Source organism: Coccinella septempunctata, chromosome 1, assembly GCF_907165205.1.
Source record: "Coccinella septempunctata chromosome 1, icCocSept1.1, whole genome shotgun sequence".
In the NCBI taxonomy this organism is placed as follows: domain Eukaryota; kingdom Metazoa; phylum Arthropoda; class Insecta; order Coleoptera; family Coccinellidae; genus Coccinella; species Coccinella septempunctata.
In genome coordinates, this window is record NC_058189.1 from 19,811,649 (window position 1) to 19,831,049 (window position 19,401).

The 19,401-nt window shown below is 33.9% G+C and overlaps 5 protein-coding genes across 5 annotated transcripts; 2 read left to right on the plus strand and 3 right to left on the minus strand.

Annotated features, from left to right (window-relative positions):
• Nucleotides 1-202: 202 nt before the first annotated feature.
• On the minus strand, nucleotides 203-973 carry LOC123308670. The gene has a single exon (XM_044891467.1). It carries the CDS (start codon nucleotides 971-973, stop codon nucleotides 203-205), a length of 771 nt encoding a protein of 256 aa, XP_044747402.1.
• Nucleotides 974-10,135: 9,162 nt separating this feature from the next.
• Nucleotides 10,136-10,906, minus strand: LOC123308742. The gene has a single exon (XM_044891581.1). The coding sequence runs from the start codon at nucleotides 10,904-10,906 to the stop codon at nucleotides 10,136-10,138; it is 771 nt and encodes a 256-aa protein (XP_044747516.1).
• Nucleotides 10,907-11,825: 919 nt separating this feature from the next.
• On the minus strand, nucleotides 11,826-14,519 carry LOC123315914 (poly [ADP-ribose] polymerase tankyrase-1-like). Its single transcript, XM_044901819.1, has 2 exons — nucleotides 14,230-14,519; nucleotides 11,826-13,040 (listed from the first exon to the last, which is right to left on the minus strand). The coding sequence occupies exons 1-2, from the start codon at nucleotides 14,471-14,473 to the stop codon at nucleotides 11,929-11,931; spliced, it is 1,356 nt and encodes a 451-aa protein (XP_044757754.1). The 5' UTR covers nucleotides 14,474-14,519; the 3' UTR covers nucleotides 11,826-11,928.
• A 24-nt stretch (nucleotides 14,520-14,543) lies between these two features.
• On the plus strand, nucleotides 14,544-18,287 carry LOC123308805. Its single transcript, XM_044891686.1, has 3 exons — nucleotides 14,544-14,964; nucleotides 16,154-17,238; nucleotides 17,898-18,287. Exons 1-3 carry the CDS (start codon nucleotides 14,622-14,624, stop codon nucleotides 18,285-18,287), a joined length of 1,818 nt encoding a protein of 605 aa, XP_044747621.1. The 5' UTR covers nucleotides 14,544-14,621.
• Nucleotides 18,288-19,058, plus strand: LOC123308916. The gene has a single exon (XM_044891756.1). It carries the CDS (start codon nucleotides 18,288-18,290, stop codon nucleotides 19,056-19,058), a length of 771 nt encoding a protein of 256 aa, XP_044747691.1.
• The last annotated feature ends 343 nt before the right edge of the window (nucleotides 19,059-19,401 follow it).

Below are 19,401 nucleotides of genomic sequence, written 5' to 3' on the forward strand. Positions count from 1 at the left end.
CCGGCAGAGTGCCCGGTCCTGACGGCGGCCCTGTGTTTACAAACATAGTCACCGACGATATACAGGCTGCTACAGGAAATTATTCTATTTGTATATCGCATTGATTTTCGTAGTACCTAGCGGGTGAATTGAGAAGAGATTAATTGTGGAGGTTGCAGAAAAATTATGATGGTTAGAGAGCCTTCTTCTTCTTCTTCCTCTTTCAATAGGACCAAGTCCTGTTCAATCCTGTACATTTGGCCCTCTTCTGGGATCTTCCTCCGATACTGAACTCCAGCTCTCGTACGTACCACCTTTTTGGTGGTTTTCCTACAGGTCTGCGTTTGTTCGGTTTCTGATTTTTAGCCCACTTTGCCCATCTGTCTTCTGGCATTCTTTCTACGAGATCCCTCGAGAACCGTTTTCGTGTCCTGACCCATCTCACCACATCCTGTACGCCCAATTCTGCTCTTATGTCACTTCTTATTCGGTCCCTTAGAGTGACTCCCTTGATGGTTCGCAATATTTTCATCTCTGTGGTTCTCATTATGCTTTTTGTTTTCGATGTTTCGGCTCTAGTTTCTGAGGCATACGTGAGAATAGGTCTTACACACGTTTTGTAGATTCTGGTCTTGCTCTGTGAACTCATCGCTTTGTTCCTCCACACTATATCTCTCAGATAGCCGCTGACTCTCGATGCCTTTATCGATTGTGTTCGTGCCTCTTCTAATAGGTTTCTTTCACACGATATATTTGTTTCCAGGTAATTGAATCTTGATACCTGCTGTATTATTCCACTATCGACTGCCAATTTGCATCTAATAGGATTTTTAGAGATGACCATTGATTGTGTCTTGTTGATGGAAATGCTCATATTAAATTTTTCAGCGGATATTTTCATCTTATATAATAGACATTGCACGGCATCTTCATTTCCTGCTACGACAACACCATCGTCTGCGTAAAACAACACCTTTAGGGATCGGTCACCCATTCAGTATCCTGCATTGACTCTGTTGACATCCTCTACAATTTGGTCTATTATGATGTTGAATATAGTTGGGCTGAGACTGTCTCCCTGTCGAATACCAGCATTGATTTGAAGTACTTCAGAGAGTCCTTCCTTAGTTTTAATTCTTGTTCTGGTTCCTCTATAAAGTTCTTTAATGATTCTTTGGTACTTATAGTCTATGTTGTTTTTCTCAAGACTCCTTATTACGTCGCTTAGGCGTATCCTATCAAATGCTTTGGTGAAGTCCACAAAACAGACAGACATGGGTTTATTGAACTCTATCGACTTTTGCACTAACTGACGAACTATGAATATTGCGTCCACAGTTGATCTATTAGGCCTGAATTCTTGTTGTTCTTCGGATATTGGTATCTTAGAGAGTAATCCATATATCTATGTACCTACTACAACTACAGCTCCACACATTCTTTAACAGATATTATAGGGAACGATATCAATGTGATTTACTCAAAATATCACAACTCGAATATGCCCTCTATGGACTTCTCGAATTGTTCGATCGGCCGCATACATATTAACATTCCGATATGAATCGATAGAAAATTTTTGCAATCGTAATTCACATTCAATTCAAAATGTGATCGTCGGAAAAATCTTGTAATAACTCCTTTATTAATTGAGCGATTAATGATCTCGAACATTAATCGCAATCATTAATCGCTTTCATTAATTTAGTTTGATTGAATAACTATTTCAACACAATACCCGATTTTAATATCATAGCATGAAAAGATTATCGTGATGTTGTCGAAATTCTCTAAGAAAATTGAAATTTTCGAAAACTGCTAAGAATTATCTTGAAAAAAACACCTTGTAAAATTTCAACCTTTATTTAATTTTTATCATATAATAGGTGCATATAAGAACTAGTTGGGTTGGTTCCCACAAGTCACAATACCGTCACCCAGTTACAGGAACGTCGAAGAAATGTATTATCAGAAATCTACACATTATTTACAAATTTTCAATGTTTAATTTTATATTTAAATATAACGCCTTGCATTTTTTACATTCTCCATATCAGGAATTGTGAGACGATCAATTACCATATTCACGAAAACTGATGGTAATTTCCATTCCCACATTCTGTTCAAACTGTCTGCACATGCATTCATCAATTCCAACCTCCTTTGTCCTTTCGCATACTTGTAATGAATGTCTGGGCCATAAATTGGATATGAGCTTATTTCGAATGTCCTCATTGCTTCAGCGATATAATAGTTATCGGCGTACATTCCTACTTGTTTTATACTTCTAGTCAGAAGTTTCCAATAAGTGATGAATGTATTCTCAATTTTGATAGATTTGAGGATCTCAATTTCTTGATAACACATTTTCAAGTAAGTGCTTGCGTCCTTTCGTTCTCTCAAGATCTCCCCTAGACTTTCGTGCATTGCAGCCCCCTTTGAAACTTCCAAGGCAATAAATTTTAGGATAGTCCTGCTCATTTCGTTCAATTCTTCCGTGCTTACAATATGAGGTAAGAGAAAATGAATAGCATAGTCTGCAGTTATATCAAGATGAGCACCGTGTCTTAGAAGTAATAAAGCCATTGGCTCAACGTCTCTTTTCAAGCTTAGATACAGTGGTGTGCATCCGCGGAAATCCTTGGTCTCCAAATCAAATCCTCTTTCTAGGAAAAGCTCCACCACTTCTGCAGCCTCCTCTGTTGTTTCTTTCGACCGAGAGATTAATGTGTGCATAGGAGTATAACCCATATGGGTGGTTCTAGAATATAAAGAGTTATATTCCATACATTTCTCAATGATCTTTTTAGAGTCTTTATTATGAACACAGTGACAAGCACAATGTAGAGGAGTTCTCCCCTGCGCATCTGTAATTTTCATGTTTCCCCCATGCTCGATAAGTAAATTTATGAATTTTAACCTGTGCCAATATACAGCACGATGAAGTGGGGTTTCTTTGTATTCGTTGTTGCGTCTATTGACATCGGCCTTATTCACTGACAATATTTTTCTCGTTGTCTTGTAAAATCCTCTTTCGATAGCAATATGAAGTGCTGTATCTGTCGAGATTCCGTGTTGCATGTTGATGTCTCTAAGGTAATTCACTATCAAATTGAACATATTTTTATCTGAAAAATGAAGAAGAATATTGAAACCGTTTTTGTAAAAAATTTGCAACGCTAAATCAATTATGTAGATCTTCCGAAGAAGCTTCTATAATGAATCCATAATATACATATAGGGTATAAAAGGTACCTTTGTTATAAGGAAGGTTTGTCAATTATTTTCGCAATGTTTCGCTAGATGGATTTTCCACCCTGTATATTTCATGTCGATTTTTTATATGTCACTTGTGAAAGCCGCAATATTTGACCGATAATCGTCTATTATGCAGAAAATATCGAGAACAATCAATGATTTCGCATAAAATCAAAATTTAAAATATTCTTTCGATGTAGAAACGAACTAATTAATTACAAATGTAGAACATTATAAAAGAAAAAACAGTTGAGGTCCGCCCAGGCAAAACTGGACACTCTATGTAAGCGTATGTAACTTTGTACAGATCGTACGACTAGATGGCAAAGAATAAAACATTAAATTCTTATCATTCTCCTGAATGGAGATATGGGCCAACCCACGCTTGTTGCAAGACCATGCATTATATACAGGGTTACAATGAATTCCCAAAGAACAGTCAATTATTTCAAAATATATGGGATCAAAACATGTCCCTCATAAAAATTTTAGGTCTGTTACAAATCTACAAGTATGTAGATTTGATATTACATAGTATTTTGATATCTGTGATAAATCGATATGTACAGGCTCGCTCACAAAGTTGTGGAGATTTATGTTTTTTCAATGGAAATTCATTGGTTCCCTAAATATCATTACACTTCGTTCAGTTACCACAAACACAAAATAAATTGCTAGAAACAAGGTAACACTAAATTACAATTTATCGTAGAAATGTCTTTGCATATTTGCAACCATTTTCCTTCTTAAGATGAATAAAAACAAATAAAATTTGAGTCAACAATGAAAACGATCAATATACGATCAATAAACGATACATATAAACATAGTTTTCCTAAAAAAAAAAATATAACCATCATTCTCTACAACTTAGTGAGCAACCAATTTACCAGGGATACGTAAGTTTTTAATAGTCCTTTAACTTTTATATAAGACGTTTTTTTTATAACTCCTTATATTTTGTAAATATGAATAATAAATTAAACGAATTCTTTGGTATTTTATGGGATATATAAGATATATTATAACCTATATCGAAATAATAATTTAAATGCAATTACTCACTTCCTTCTCTCAGTATCACTTCAGCCACGTTAGTTATGAATCCGTACGCTTTTATCCACTCCTCGTAATTTGCACCTTTTTTCAATAGAAATTTGATTTTTTCTTCATAATCAGATACAAGTACGGACTCCTGGTGGTAATTAATCTCAAAAGAATATAATTTCGACGTGACTAAACCCAAAGGAGTAATGTACGGGTAGCAATTTGCCTCACAGTCAACAGGAAATTTTTTGAAACCACCATTTTCTTAACTGATTCAAGCGTGCCATTAATACATGCTTCATGAAGTGGATCAGCTTCCTTGTCGTACAGAGGCATTTTTGAATTATCTGTCGTTCTCATATGTACACAAAAATATTTTACTGTTTCACGTATAAGTTCACTACACTACACTATCTTCGTCTTGTTGTTTTTTTCACGAAAACTCTGCAAACCCTCTCTGTGCTCTGTCGTTCTTGAACTGAAGGAAGAGCCAAGAAGTACTTCTTATAGTCATTTCACTTGTCATCAAAATTTCTCGAAACATTCCGATTACCTACTCATTAAACAAATTTAGTTTGAATAGCCTCCTTAAGCTAGGATTACCCTCTTTGAAATTTTATGAGAGAGTAAAAGATATGATTCATTTCAAATTATCAAACTGTAATGAAATTCCAGGAAATTGGGTATTGTTGATAACATCCTACCTTTGTAGAAATTATTGCCAGGTAGTTTTCTTTCTTAAACATTTCATGTCGGCATGAAATCACCCCTTTGTGTCCTTAGCAAACGATATTATCTCAGATGCGCTCTCCTAATTCTTATTTTCAGATTTCGACCTTTCCATTTTGAAATTGAATTGTTCGGAATCATCGTTGATTTTCGAATAAGATGGAGTGAGTTAAAAATTCGTCAAAACCGAACGGTTACAGCGAAGTCGATGAAATGTCGATATTTATTACTAGACGATTGCTCCGGGTATTGCATTAGGATCTAATGATAATTTTTCTGGGAGATACGATGGTTGAAAGTTGACCTTCGAAAAATTCCCAAAACCAGTTAAAAACTTAAAAACTCGTCAAAACCATACGGTTGCACGGAGCTCGATGAAATTTCGAGATTTATTACAAGATTACTTTCCCTTTTAGAATATGTATCACATTCAGATGTACGATGATTTTTCTGGGAGATATGCGTGTCGAAAGTTGATCTCTGCCACCCAAAAACCACCTCAAAAACTTTGTTCACGCTTGTTTGTGGTCTTTCTACAATTTTATTTTTCAATTATTATTTCGAATCCACTTGTCTTATGATGTGCGTATAATATAATATTAGTTTTCACGGCCATTCCAAGTACGCTATAAAAAAAATTTCGTACCTAGGCATGGAAACCGTTAATTCTACAAATATCTACTATTTGCTGAAACTTTTGAGGGTTTTCACTCCCAATCTCTGGAACAAAATCAATCACGCAGTAGCAAATCGTTTATTTCAATTTTTTTTAGTTGATTTCGTTCCAGAAATGGGGAGTTAAAACCGTAAAAATTTCAAGAAATGCAGAATCCTCCCAGAATAAATTTCAATCGATATCTACTATTTGTTAATTTATCAGTATTGGCTTTTTTCTTGTATTCTTTACCTGCCTTTTGAGCCCCGCTATCTCATTGTTATTGTAATTTTTTTTCTGCTTATGAGTTATAATTTTCCTTTATTTGTTTTTTGTTTGAGAACCTTGAGCACTCGTATATAGTTGATGATACTCTTTTTATTTTCTCGCAGCATGTAGTATTGGTATTTGTGTTGTGTTGCTTGCATTTGAATAGCAGATTTTTTATACCAAATTTAAGTGACCTATCGGCTTATCTTTTGACTTATGATTTTGATGTTCTAAATTCAACTGAAACTTGGCTTTCTTGTAGCATTAATAGTTATGTTCTACAGATACCAGTTTATTCCTTTGTAAGAAATGATACAGACAGAAGGTAGGTAATAAAACTGAGTATTTGCTAACATAACATTGTCCTAATCTTGAAAATGAATCTACTATGCTTAAACAATAGGTTTGACCAAATCTTATGGTATCACAATAAACATGTGGAAAGGGTTTTATGGTAACTCTAAAATTGGTTTTTCTACCTTACTATGGACAGTAAAATCATCATTTTTATCTTTATTCAAATCATTTTCAATATTATCTTCATTATTATCATTTTCATTTAAGTGAGTTCCTTCATTATCATAATTTTCATTATTATCATTATTAATATTCTGATTCGGATTATTAGTATTATTATCATGAGCATTCAAGAGCTCTCAACATTCATCTGATTCTTCTTCAGTAACTTGATTAATCATTGACGGTAATTCGTCTTCATCTACTTCTTCATAAGTAGCTTCTTTAATCAATTTCATGAATTCTTCATAATCAATTCCATTAAAATCAATATTTTTATTATTTACTTCCTTCTTCTTTTTACTTCGAATAATATATATCATTATATTTATATTTGAATGCATAAAAATGAACTGTATCATCTTGAACATTATAGACCATTCCAATTGGTCTAAACCACACGCAATTCGTGGTAACTCTAAATATTTCTCATTATTATTTTCACATAATTTACGTAAATCTATTAACGCTTTAAAAACTTTTTCATAATAAAATTATTTTGTAATTGAATAGTTAATATTTCTATTATCTCGGTTAATAAATAAATAATAAATAAAAGCAACTTCTCCTGTTGACTTTTTTTGCGATTTAATTCATTGATTCCTTCATATTTTTGTTTAAACGTTAAAGCAAAACCTTTATTCATATGAAAATCTTTTGATACACAATGGGCTAACGCATATTTTTTAGGGGCTTTAAATAAATTACCTTCTTGTTCTTGAACATTAAAATTTTCTTTAATTTCTTTTTTATCGTAAAGTTTCAAAAATTCTTCGTAATTCAAATGATCGGTTGAGTTTAAAACAATTCTACTAAGGGCATCGGCATTATTATTTGAACCTTTTTTATATTTAATTTCATAATCATATTCTTCCAATTTAATACGCCATCTCATTAAGCGTGAATTTGGTTCCTTTGAAGAAAATGGCCATGTCAAAGTTTTATGATCCGTGTATATCGTAAATTTTCTTCCGTATAGATAGGGTCTAAAATGCTTACATGACCAAACTATTGCGTGGAGTTCTTTTTCGATTGTACTATATCTCGTTTCTGCTGGGTTCAATGTTCTAATTGCATAAGCTATTGGTAGGTCATTCGGATGATTACCTTGAGATAAAATAATTCCAATTGCAAAACCTGATGCGTCGGTACTAAGCACAAAGGGCTCATTGAAATTCGGATATCGAAATATAGGGTGATTCAATAAATTTCTTTGACATACTTCAAAGGCTTCAATATATTTCGGAACTATAATATTAATTTTTGCGTCTTTCTTCAAACATTCCGTTAATGGTTTTGTAATTTTCGAGAAATTAGGAATGAATTTTCTATAATAACCAACTAAGCCAAGAAATGACTTAATTTCTTTTTGTGTTCTAGGAATAGGGAAATGCATAACCGCTTTTAATTTATTTGGATTGGGTTTAATTTTTTCAGGGGTAATAATATGTCCTAAAAATTCAATTTCATTTTTGAAAAAGTGGCATTTGTCTAATTGTATTTTCAAATTATCTTTCTTCAAAGCAAAATCAAGAATAGTATGAATATCAGCTAAGTGTTGTGCGGGTGTATCAGAAAATATAATAACAACATCCATGTAAAGATAGCGAATTTTTTCAATATATTTTTTTAAAACGTCATTCATTAATCTTTGAAAAGATGCTGGGGCATTTTTTAAGCCGAAAGACATTCTTAGAAATTCATAATGACCATCTTCAACAGTGAAAGCTGTTTTTTCAATTGAATCTTCATCAACTTCTATTTGATGAAATCCGGACGCTAAATGAAGCACGGTAAAATGTTTTTTATTTCCTAATTTGTCCAATATACTTTCAATTTGAGGTAGAGGATATTTGTCATCAATTGTTTTATCGTTTGATTTTCTGTAATCAATTGCCATACGCCATTTTGTTTTACCTGATAAATCTTGTTTCTTTGGAACAATAACAACAGGAAAAGACCATGGGGAAATGCTAGTTCGTACAATCTTTTTATCTAATATGTCTTTAATTTTACTTTTTACTTCTTCGCGATGAATTTCAGGATATCTATAAATCTTACAATGGGTTGTCTATTTAATTTCGGTTCTAAATGACACAGATCAATTGAAATCTCTGTTTGATTCTGACAAACTTGTTGGTAGTAAAAAGGTATTTAACAATTATCATTACAAATAATTTGATTTTTGAAATCTAAGTTAAGTCCGTATTTATTCAGGAAATCTGCACCAATTAAACCATCATAATTTTTATGAAATTTATACAAAATAAAAAATAAAAATCATTTGTTCTGAATTCTGAAAATAATGGTAATAAAACTTTTTCATCAGAAGTTTGCTTTCTTAAACAAGCAGTTAATGTAGTTGATTAAACAAGCAGTTAATGTAGTTGATTTTTTGAAAATGTTTTTAGGAAAATGATTGTACGCAAATTTTGGATCTAATAAACAAACTGAATATCAATTAATAATTTACACTTTGGATTTGTGAATTCAATATACGGTAATTGATTAGAGCGATTTAATCACGCCGTTCTGGCGGATTATTATTTCGATAATTAGGATTTGGTTTGAAAACATTTTGATTATCATTTTTATTATATCGATTTCCAAATACTTGCTGATTAGTCGGATGATTATATTTCACTGGACGTTGGTTTAAATGTATCGGTTGCGAAGGAAATTGTATATTTCTTTGATTATTTTGATTGAAGTGATTGAAATTATTTGCTGGACGATTGTAATTATTTGCTGGGCGATTAAAATGTGTAAAATTCATTTTTCGATTATTTTGGTTGAAACTATTAGAAAAGTTATTCTTATGAATCTGTTGAGGCTTATTTCGTCTGCTTCTATCAAATAATTCGTATTGTTCTAAGTTAGAAATATAATCTTTTACAGCATTCACAGTATCATCAAAGCTATAGTCGTTATTCATAATTAAATGCGTTCTCAATTCGGAGGGTGAATTTGAAATAAACACTGTTTTGCAAATTTTTAGAATATTTGATTTATAAAGTAATTTTTCTGGATCAGTTATTGGATCTGCATCTATTCGATAATTAATTCGTATTTTTAAGGCAATTATGCGGTCTATAAAATTCAATGAATCTTCATGAGGCTTTTTATTTAAAAATTGTAACTGATGGATTAATACGTCTAGGTTGATAAGATCTCCAAATTTAGTATAGAGAAATTGTTTGAGAAGTTCCCAATTATTAGGAATATCGGAAGTTAATACTTCAGCACGAGCTCTATTAATTGATTTTGATTTTACAATAGCAAAGCAATAATTTTTAACGATTTGGTTCTCATTAGCGAACATCCTTAAATAATGAAATGAAAGAATATTGGGATTCTTGGACTAATTTTCTTTATTGTTCTTCAATACAATGCCGACGTTTCGAAACGACTTGTTTCTTTTTCAAGGCTAAAAATTTTTAAACACATTAAAATTTTTCATGATTTTCTGATGTGCCGCCCCGGCAGAGTGCCCGGTCCTGACGGCGGCCCTGTGTTTACAAACATAGTCACCGACGATATACAGGCTGCTACAGGAAATTATTCTATTTGTATATCGCATTGATTTTCGTAGTACCTAGCGGGTGAATTGAGAAGAGATTAATTGTGGAGGTTGCAGAAAAATTATGATGGTTAGAGAGCCTTCTTCTTCTTCTTCCTCTTTCAATAGGACCAAGTCCTGTTCAATCCTGTACATTTGGCCCTCTTCTGGGATCTTCCTCCGATACCGAACTCCAGCTCTCGTACGTACCACCTTTTTGGTGGTTTTCCTACAGGTCTGCGTTTGTTCGGTTTCTGATTTTTAGCCCACTTTGCCCATCTGTCTTCTGGCATTCTTTCTACGAGATCCCTCGAGAACCGTTTTCGTGTCCTGACCCATCTCACCACATCCTGTACGCCCAATTCTGCTCTTATGTCACTTCTTATTCGGTCCCTTAGAGTGACTCCCTTGATGGTTCGCAATATTTTCATCTCTGTGGTTCTCATTATGCTTTTTGTTTTCGATGTTTCGGCTCTAGTTTCTGAGGCATACGTGAGAATAGGTCTTACACACGTTTTGTAGATTCTGGTCTTGCTCTGTGAACTCATCGCTTTGTTCCTCCACACTATATCTCTCAGATAGCCGCTGACTCTCGATGCCTTTATCGATTGTGTTCGTGCCTCTTCTAATAGGTTTCTTTCACACGATATATTTGTTTCCAGGTAATTGAATCTTGATACCTGCTGTATTATTCCACTATCGACTGCCAATTTGCATCTAATAGGATTTTTAGAGATGACCATTGATTGTGTCTTGTTGATGGAAATGCTCATATTAAATTTTTCAGCGGATATTTTCATCTTATATAATAGACATTGCACGGCATCTTCATTTCCTGCTACGACAACACCATCGTCTGCGTAAAACAACACCTTTAGGGATCGGTCACCCATTCAGTATCCTGCATTGACTCTGTTGACATCCTCTACAATTTGGTCTATTATGATGTTGAATAGAGTTGGGCTGAGACTGTCTCCCTGTCGAATACCAGCATTGATTTGAAGTACTTCAGAGAGTCCTTCCTTAGTTTTAATTCTTGTTCTGGTTCCTCTATAAAGTTCTTTAATGATTCTTTGGTACTTATAGTCTATGTTGTTTTTCTCAAGACTCCTTATTACGTCGCTTAGGCGTATCCTATCAAATGCTTTGGTGAAGTCCACAAAACAGACAGACATGGGTTTATTGAACTCTATCGACTTTTGCACTAACTGACGAACTATGAATATTGCGTCCACAGTTGATCTATTAGGCCTGAATTCTTGTTGTTCTTCGGATATTGGTATCTTAGAGAGTAATCCATATATCTATGTACCTACTACAACTACAGCTCCACACATTCTTTAACAGATATTATAGGGAACGATATCAATGTGATTTACTCAAAATATCACAACTCGAATATGCCCTCTATGGACTTCTCGAATTGTTCGATCGGCCGCATACATATTAACATTCCGATATGAATCGATAGAAAATTTTTGCAATCGTAATTCACATTCAATTCAAAATGTGATCGTCGGAAAAATCTTGTAATAACTCCTTTATTAATTGAGCGATTAATGATCTCGAACATTAATCTCAATCATTAATCGCTTTCATTAATTTAGTTTGATTGAATAACTATTTCAACACAATACCCGATTATAATATCATAGCATGAAAAGATTATCGTGATGTTCTCGAAATTCTCTAAGAAAATTGAAATTTTCGAAAACTGCTAAGAATTATCTTGAAAAAAACACCTTGTAAAATTTCAACCTTTATTTAATTTTTATCATATAATAGGTGCATATAAGAACTAGTTGGGTTGGTTCCCACAAGTCACAATACCGTCACCCAGTTACAGGAACGTCGAAGAAATGTATTATCAGAAATCTACACATTATTTACAAATTTTCAATGTTTAATTTTATATTTAAATATAACGCCTTGCATTTTTTACATTCTCCATATCAGGAATTGTGAGACGATCAATTACCATATTCACGAAAACTGATGGTAATTTCCATTCCCACATTCTGTTCAAACTGTCTGCACATGCATTCATCAATTCCAACCTCCTTTGTCCTTTCGCATACTTGTAATGAATGTCTGGGCCATAAATTGGATATGAGCTTATTTCGAATGTCCTCATTGCTTCAGCGATATAATAGTTATCGGCGTACATTCCTACTTGTTTTATACTTCTAGTCAGAAGTTTCCAATAAGTGATGAATGTATTCTCAATTTTGATAGATTTGAGGATCTCAATTTCTTGATAACACATTTTCAAGTAAGTGCTTGCGTCCTTTCGTTCTCTCAAGATCTCCCCTAGACTTTCGTGCATTGCAGCCCCCTTTGAAACTTCCAAGGCAATAAATTTTAGGATAGTCCTGCTCATTTCGTTCAATTCTTCCGTGCTTACAATATGAGGTAAGAGAAAATGAATAGCATAGTCTGCAGTTATATCAAGATGAGCACCGTGTCTTAGAAGTAATAAAGCCATTGGCTCAACGTCTCTTTTCAAGCTTAGATACAGTGGTGTGCATCCGCGGAAATCCTTGGTCTCCAAATCAAATCCTCTTTCTAGGAAAAGCTCCACCACTTCTGCAGCCTCCTCTGTTGTTTCTTTCGACCGAGAGATTAATGTGTGCATAGGAGTATAACCCATATGGGTGGTTCTAGAATATAAAGAGTTATATTCCATACATTTCTCAATGATCTTTTTAGAGTCTTTATTATGAACACAGTGACAAGCACAATGTAGAGGAGTTCTCCCCTGCGCATCTGTAATTTTCATGTTTCCCCCATGCTCGATAAGTAAATTTATGAATTTTAACCTGTGCCAATATACAGCACGATGAAGTGGGGTTTCTTTGTATTCGTTGTTGCGTCTATTGACATCGGCCTTATTCACTGACAATATTTTTCTCGTTGTCTTGTAAAATCCTCTTTCGATAGCAATATGAAGTGCTGTATCTGTCGAGATTCCGTGTTGCATGTTGATGTCTCTAAGGTAATTCACCATCAAATTGAACATATTTTTATCTGAAAAATGAAGAAGAATATTGAAACCGTTTTTGTAAAAAATTTGCAACGCTAAATCAATTATGTAGATCTTCCGAAGAAGCTTCTATAATGAATCCATAATATACATATAGGGTATAAAAGGTACCTTTGTTATAAGGAAGGTTTGTCAATTATTTTCGCAATGTTTCGCTAGATGGATTTTCCACCCTGTATATTTCATGTCGATTTTTTATATGTCACTTGTGAAAGCCGCAATATTTGACCGATAATCGTCCATTATGCAGAAAATATCGAGAACAATCAATGATTTCGCATAAAATCAAAATTTAAAATATTCTTTCGATGTAGAAACGAACTAATTAATTACAAATGTAGAACATTATAAAAGAAAAAACAGTTGAGGTCCGCCCAGGCAAAACTGGACACTCTATGTAAGCGTATGTAACTTTGTACAGATCGTACGACTAGATGGCAAAGAATAAAACATTAAATTCTTATCATTCTCCTGAATGGAGATATGGGCCAACCCACGCTTGTTGCAAGACCATGCATTATATACAGGGTTACAATGAATTCCCAAAGAACAGTCAATTATTTCAAAATATATGGGATCAAAACATGTCCCTCATAAAAATTTTAGGTCTGTTACAAATCTACAAGTATGTAGATTTGATATTACATAGTATTTTGATATCTGTGATAAATCTATATGTACAGGCTCGCTCACAAAGTTGTGGAGATTTATGTTTTTTCAATGGAAATTCATTGGTTCCCTAAATATCATTACACTTCGTTCAGTTACCACAAACACAAAATAAATTGCTAGAAACAAGGTAACACTAAATTACAATTTATCGTAGAAATGTCTTTGCATATTTGCAACCATTTTCCTTCTTAAGATGAATAAAAACGAATAAAATTTGAGTCAACAATGAAAACGATCAATATACATATCGATACATATAAACATAGTTTTCCTAAAAAAAAAAATATAACCATCATTCTCTACAACTTAGTGAGCAACCAATTTACCAGGGATACGTAAGTTTTTAATAGTCCTTTAACTTTTATATAAGACGTTTTTTTTATAACTCCTTATATTTTGTAAATATGAATAATAAATTGAACGAATTCTTTGGTATTTTATGGGATATATAAGATATATTATAACCTATATCGAAATAATAATTTAAATGCAATTACTCACTTCCTTCTCTCAGTATCACTTCAGCCACGTTAGTTATGAATCCGTACGCTTTTATCCACTCCTCGTAATTTGCACCTTTTTTCAATAGAAATTTGATTTTTTCTTCATAATCAGATACAAGTACGGACTCCTGGTGGTAATTAATCTCAAAAGAATATAATTTCGACGTGACTAAACCCAAAGGAGTAATGTACGGGTAGCAATTTGCCTCACAGTCAACAGGAAATTTTTTTGAACCCACCATTTTCTTAACTGATTCAAGCGTGCCATTAATACATGCTTCATGAAGTGGATCAGCTTGTTTGTAGAGTTTTCGTGAAAAAAATAACAAGACGAAGATAGTGTAGTGTAGTGAACTTATACGTGAAACAGTAAAATATTTTTGTGTACATATGAGAACGACAGATAATTCAAAAATGCCTCTGTACGACAAGGAAGCTGATCCACTTCATGAAGCATGTATTAATGGCACGCTTGAATCAGTTAAGAAAATGGTGGGTTCAAAAAAATTTCCTGTTGACTGTGAGGCAAATTGCTACCCGTACATTACTCCTTTGGGTTTAGTCACGTCGAAATTATATTCTTTTGAGATTAATTACCACCAGGAGTCCGTACTTGTATCTGATTATGAAGAAAAAATCAAATTTCTATTGAAAAAAGGTGCAAATTACGAGGAGTGGATAAAAGCGTACGGATTCATAACTAACGTGGCTGAAGTGATACTGAGAGAAGGAAGTGAGTAATTGCATTTAAATTATTATTTCGATATAGGTTATAATATATCTTATATATCCCATAAAATACCAAAGAATTCGTTTAATTTATTATTCATATTTACAAAATATAAGGAGTTATAAAAAAAACGTCTTATATAAAAGTTAAAGGACTATTAAAAACTTACGTATCCCTGGTAAATTGGTTGCTCACTAAGTTGTAGAGAATGATGGTTATATTTTTTTTTTTAGGAAAACTATGTTTATATGTATCGATATGTATATTGATCGTTTTCATTGTTGACTCAAATTTTATTTGTTTTTATTCATCTTAAGAAGGAAAATGGTTGCAAATATGCAAAGACATTTCTACGATAAATTGTAATTTAGTGTTACCTTGTTTCTAGCAATTTATTTTGTGTTTGTGGTAACTGAACGAAGTGTAATGATATTTAGGGAACCAATGAATTTCCATTGAAAAAACATAAATCTCCACAACTTTGTGAGCGAGCCTGTACATATCGATTTATCACAGATATCAAAATACTATGTAATATCAAATCTACATACTTGTAGATTTGTAACAGACCTAAAATTTTTATGAGGGACATGTTTTGATCCCATATATTTTGAAATAATTGACTGTTCTTTGGGAATTCATTGTAACCCTGTATATAATGCATGGTCTTGCAACAAGCGTGGGTTGGCCCATATCTCCATTCAGGAGAATGATAAGAATTTAATGTTTTATTCTTTGCCATCTAGTCGTACGATCTGTACAAAGTTACATACGCTTACATAGAGTGTCCAGTTTTGCCTGGGCGGACCTCAACTGTTTTTTCTTTTATAATGTTCTACATTTGTAATTAATTAGTTCGTTTCTACATCGAAAGAATATTTTAAATTTTGATTTTATGCGAAATCATTGATTGTTCTCGATATTTTCTGCATAATGGACGATTATCGGTCAAATATTGCGGCTTTCACAAGTGACATATAAAAAATCGACATGAAATATACAGGGTGGAAAATCCATCTAGCGAAACATTGCGAAAATAATTGACAAACCTTCCTTATAACAAAGGTACCTTTTATACCCTATATGTATATTATGGATTCATTATAGAAGCTTCTTCGGAAGGTCTACATAATTGATTTAGCGTTGCAAATTTTTTACAAAAACGGTTTCAATATTCTTCTTCATTTTTCAGATAAAAATATGTTCAATTTGATGGTGAATTACCTTAGAGACATCAACATGCAACACGGAATCTCGACAGATACAGCACTTCATATTGCTATCGAAAGAGGATTTTACAAGACAACGAGAAAAATATTGTCAGTGAATAAGGCCGATGTCAATAGACGCAACAACGAATACAAAGAAACCCCACTTCATCGTGCTGTATATTGGCACAGGTTAAAATTCATAAATTTACTTATCGAGCATGGGGGAAACATGAAAATTACAGATGCGCAGGGGAGAACTCCTCTACATTGTGCTTGTCACTGTGTTCATAATAAAGACTCTAAAAAGATCATTGAGAAATGTATGGAATATAACTCTTTATATTCTAGAACCACCCATATGGGTTATACTCCTATGCACACATTAATCTCTCGGTCGAAAGAAACAACAGAGGAGGCTGCAGAAGTGGTGGAGCTTTTCCTAGAAAGAGGATTTGATTTGGAGACCAAGGATTTCCGCGGATGCACACCACTGTATCTAAGCTTGAAAAGAGACGTTGAGCCAATGGCTTTATTACTTCTAAGACACGGTGCTCATCTTGATATAACTGCAGACTATGCTATTCATTTTCTCTTACCTCATATTGTAAGCACGGAAGAATTGAACGAAATGAGCAGGACTATCCTAAAATTTATTGCCTTGGAAGTTTCAAAGGGGGCTGCAATGCACGAAAGTCTAGGGGAGATCTTGAGAGAACGAAAGGACGCAAGCACTTACTTGAAAATGTGTTATCAAGAAATTGAGATCCTCAAATCTATCAAAATTGAGAATACATTCATCACTTATTGGAAACTTCTGACTAGAAGTATAAAACAAGTAGGAATGTACGCCGATAACTATTATATCGCTGAAGCAATGAGGACATTCGAAATAAGCTCATATCCAATTTATGGCCCAGACATTCATTACAAGTATGCGAAAGGACAAAGGAGGTTGGAATTGATGAATGCATGTGCAGACAGTTTGAACAGAATGTGGGAATGGAAATTACCATCAGTTTTCGTGAATATGGTAATTGATCGTCTCACAATTCCTGATATGGAGAATGTAAAAAATGCAAGGCGTTATATTTAAATATAAAATTAAACATTGAAAATTTGTAAATAATGTGTAGATTTCTGATAATACATTTCTTCGACGTTCCTGTAACTGGGTGACGGTATTGTGACTTGTGGGAACCAACCCAACTAGTTCTTATATGCACCTATTATATGATAAAAATTAAATAAAGGTTGAAATTTTACAAGGTGTTTTTTTCAAGATAATTCTTAGCAGTTTTCGAAAATTTCAATTTTCTTAGAGAATTTCGAGAACATCACGATAATCTTTTCATGCTATGATATTATAATCGGGTATTGTGTTGAAATAGTTATTCAATCAAACTAAATTAATGAAAGCGATTAATGATTGAGATTAATGTTCGAGATCATTAATCGCTCAATTAATAAAGGAGTTATTACAAGATTTTTCCGACGATCACATTTTGAATTGAATGTGAATTACGATTGCAAAAATTTTCTATCGATTCATATCGGAATGTTAATATGTATGCGGCCGATCGAACAATTCGAGAAGTCCATAGAGGGCATATTCGAGTTGTGATATTTTGAGTAAATCACATTGATATCGTTCCCTATAATATCTGTTAAAGAATGTGTGGAGCTGTAGTTGTAGTAGGTACATAGATATATGGATTACTCTCTAAGATACCAATATCCGAAGAACAACTAGAATTCAGGCCTAATAGATCAACTGTGGACGCAATATTCATAGTTCGTCAGTTAGTGCAAAAGTCGATAGAGTTCAATAAACCCATGTCTGTCTGTTTTGTGGACTTCACCAAAGCATTTGATAGGATACGCCTAAGCGACGTAATAAGGAGTCTTGAGAAAAACAACATAGACTATAAGTACCAAAGAATCATTAAAGAACTTTATAGAGGAACCAGAACAAGAATTAAAACTAAGGAAGGACTCTCTGAAGTACTTCAAATCAATGCTGGTATTCGACAGGGAGACAGTCTCAGCCCAACTCTATTCAACATCATAATAGACCAAATTGTAGAGGATGTCAACAGAGTCAATGCAGGATACTGAATGGGTGACCGATCCCTAAAGGTGTTGTTTTACGCAGACGATGGTGTTGTCGTAGCAGGAAATGAAGATGCCGTGCAATGTCTATTATATAAGATGAAAATATCCGCTGAAAAATTTAATATGAGCATTTCCATCAACAAGACACAATCAATGGTCATCTCTAAAAATCCTATTAGATGCAAATTGGCAGTCGATAGTGGAATAATACAGCAGGTATCAAGATTCAATTACCTGGAAACAAATATATCGTGTGAAAGAAACCTATTAGAAGAGGCACGAACACAATCGATAAAGGCATCGAGAGTCAGCGGCTATCTGAGAGATATAGTGTGGAGGAACAAAGCGATGAGTTCACAGAGCAAGACCAGAATCTACAAAACGTGTGTAAGACCTATTCTCACGTATGCCTCAGAAACTAGAGCCGAAACATCGAAAACAAAAAGCATAATGAGAACCACAGAGATGAAAATATTGCGAACCATCAAGGGAGTCACTCTAAGGGACCGAATAAGAAGTGACATAAGAGCAGAATTGGGCGTACAGGATGTGGTGAGATGGGTCAGGACACGAAAACGGTTCTCGAGGGATCTCGTAGAAAGAATGCCAGAAGACAGATGGGCAAAGTGGGCTAAAAATCAGAAACCGAACAAACGCAGACCTGTAGGAAAACCACCAAAAAGGTGGTACGTACGAGAGCTGGAGTTCAGTATCGGAGGAAGATCCCAGAAGAGGGCCAAATGTACAGGATTGAACAGGACTTGGTCCTATTGAAAGAGGAAGAAGAAGAAGAAGGCTCTCTAACCATCATAATTTTTCTGCAACCTCCACAATTAATCTCTTCTCAATTCACCCGCTAGGTACTACGAAAATCAATGCGATATACAAATAGAATAATTTCCTGTAGCAGCCTGTATATCGTCGGTGACTATGTTTGTAAACACAGGGCCGCCGTCAGGACCGGGCACTCTGCCGGGGCGGCACATCAGAAAATCATGAAAAATTTTAATGTGTTTAAAAATTTTTAGCCTTGAAAAAAAAACAAGTCGTTTCGAAACGTCGGCATTGTATTGAAGAACAATAAAGAAAATTAGTCCAAGAATCCCAATATTCTTTC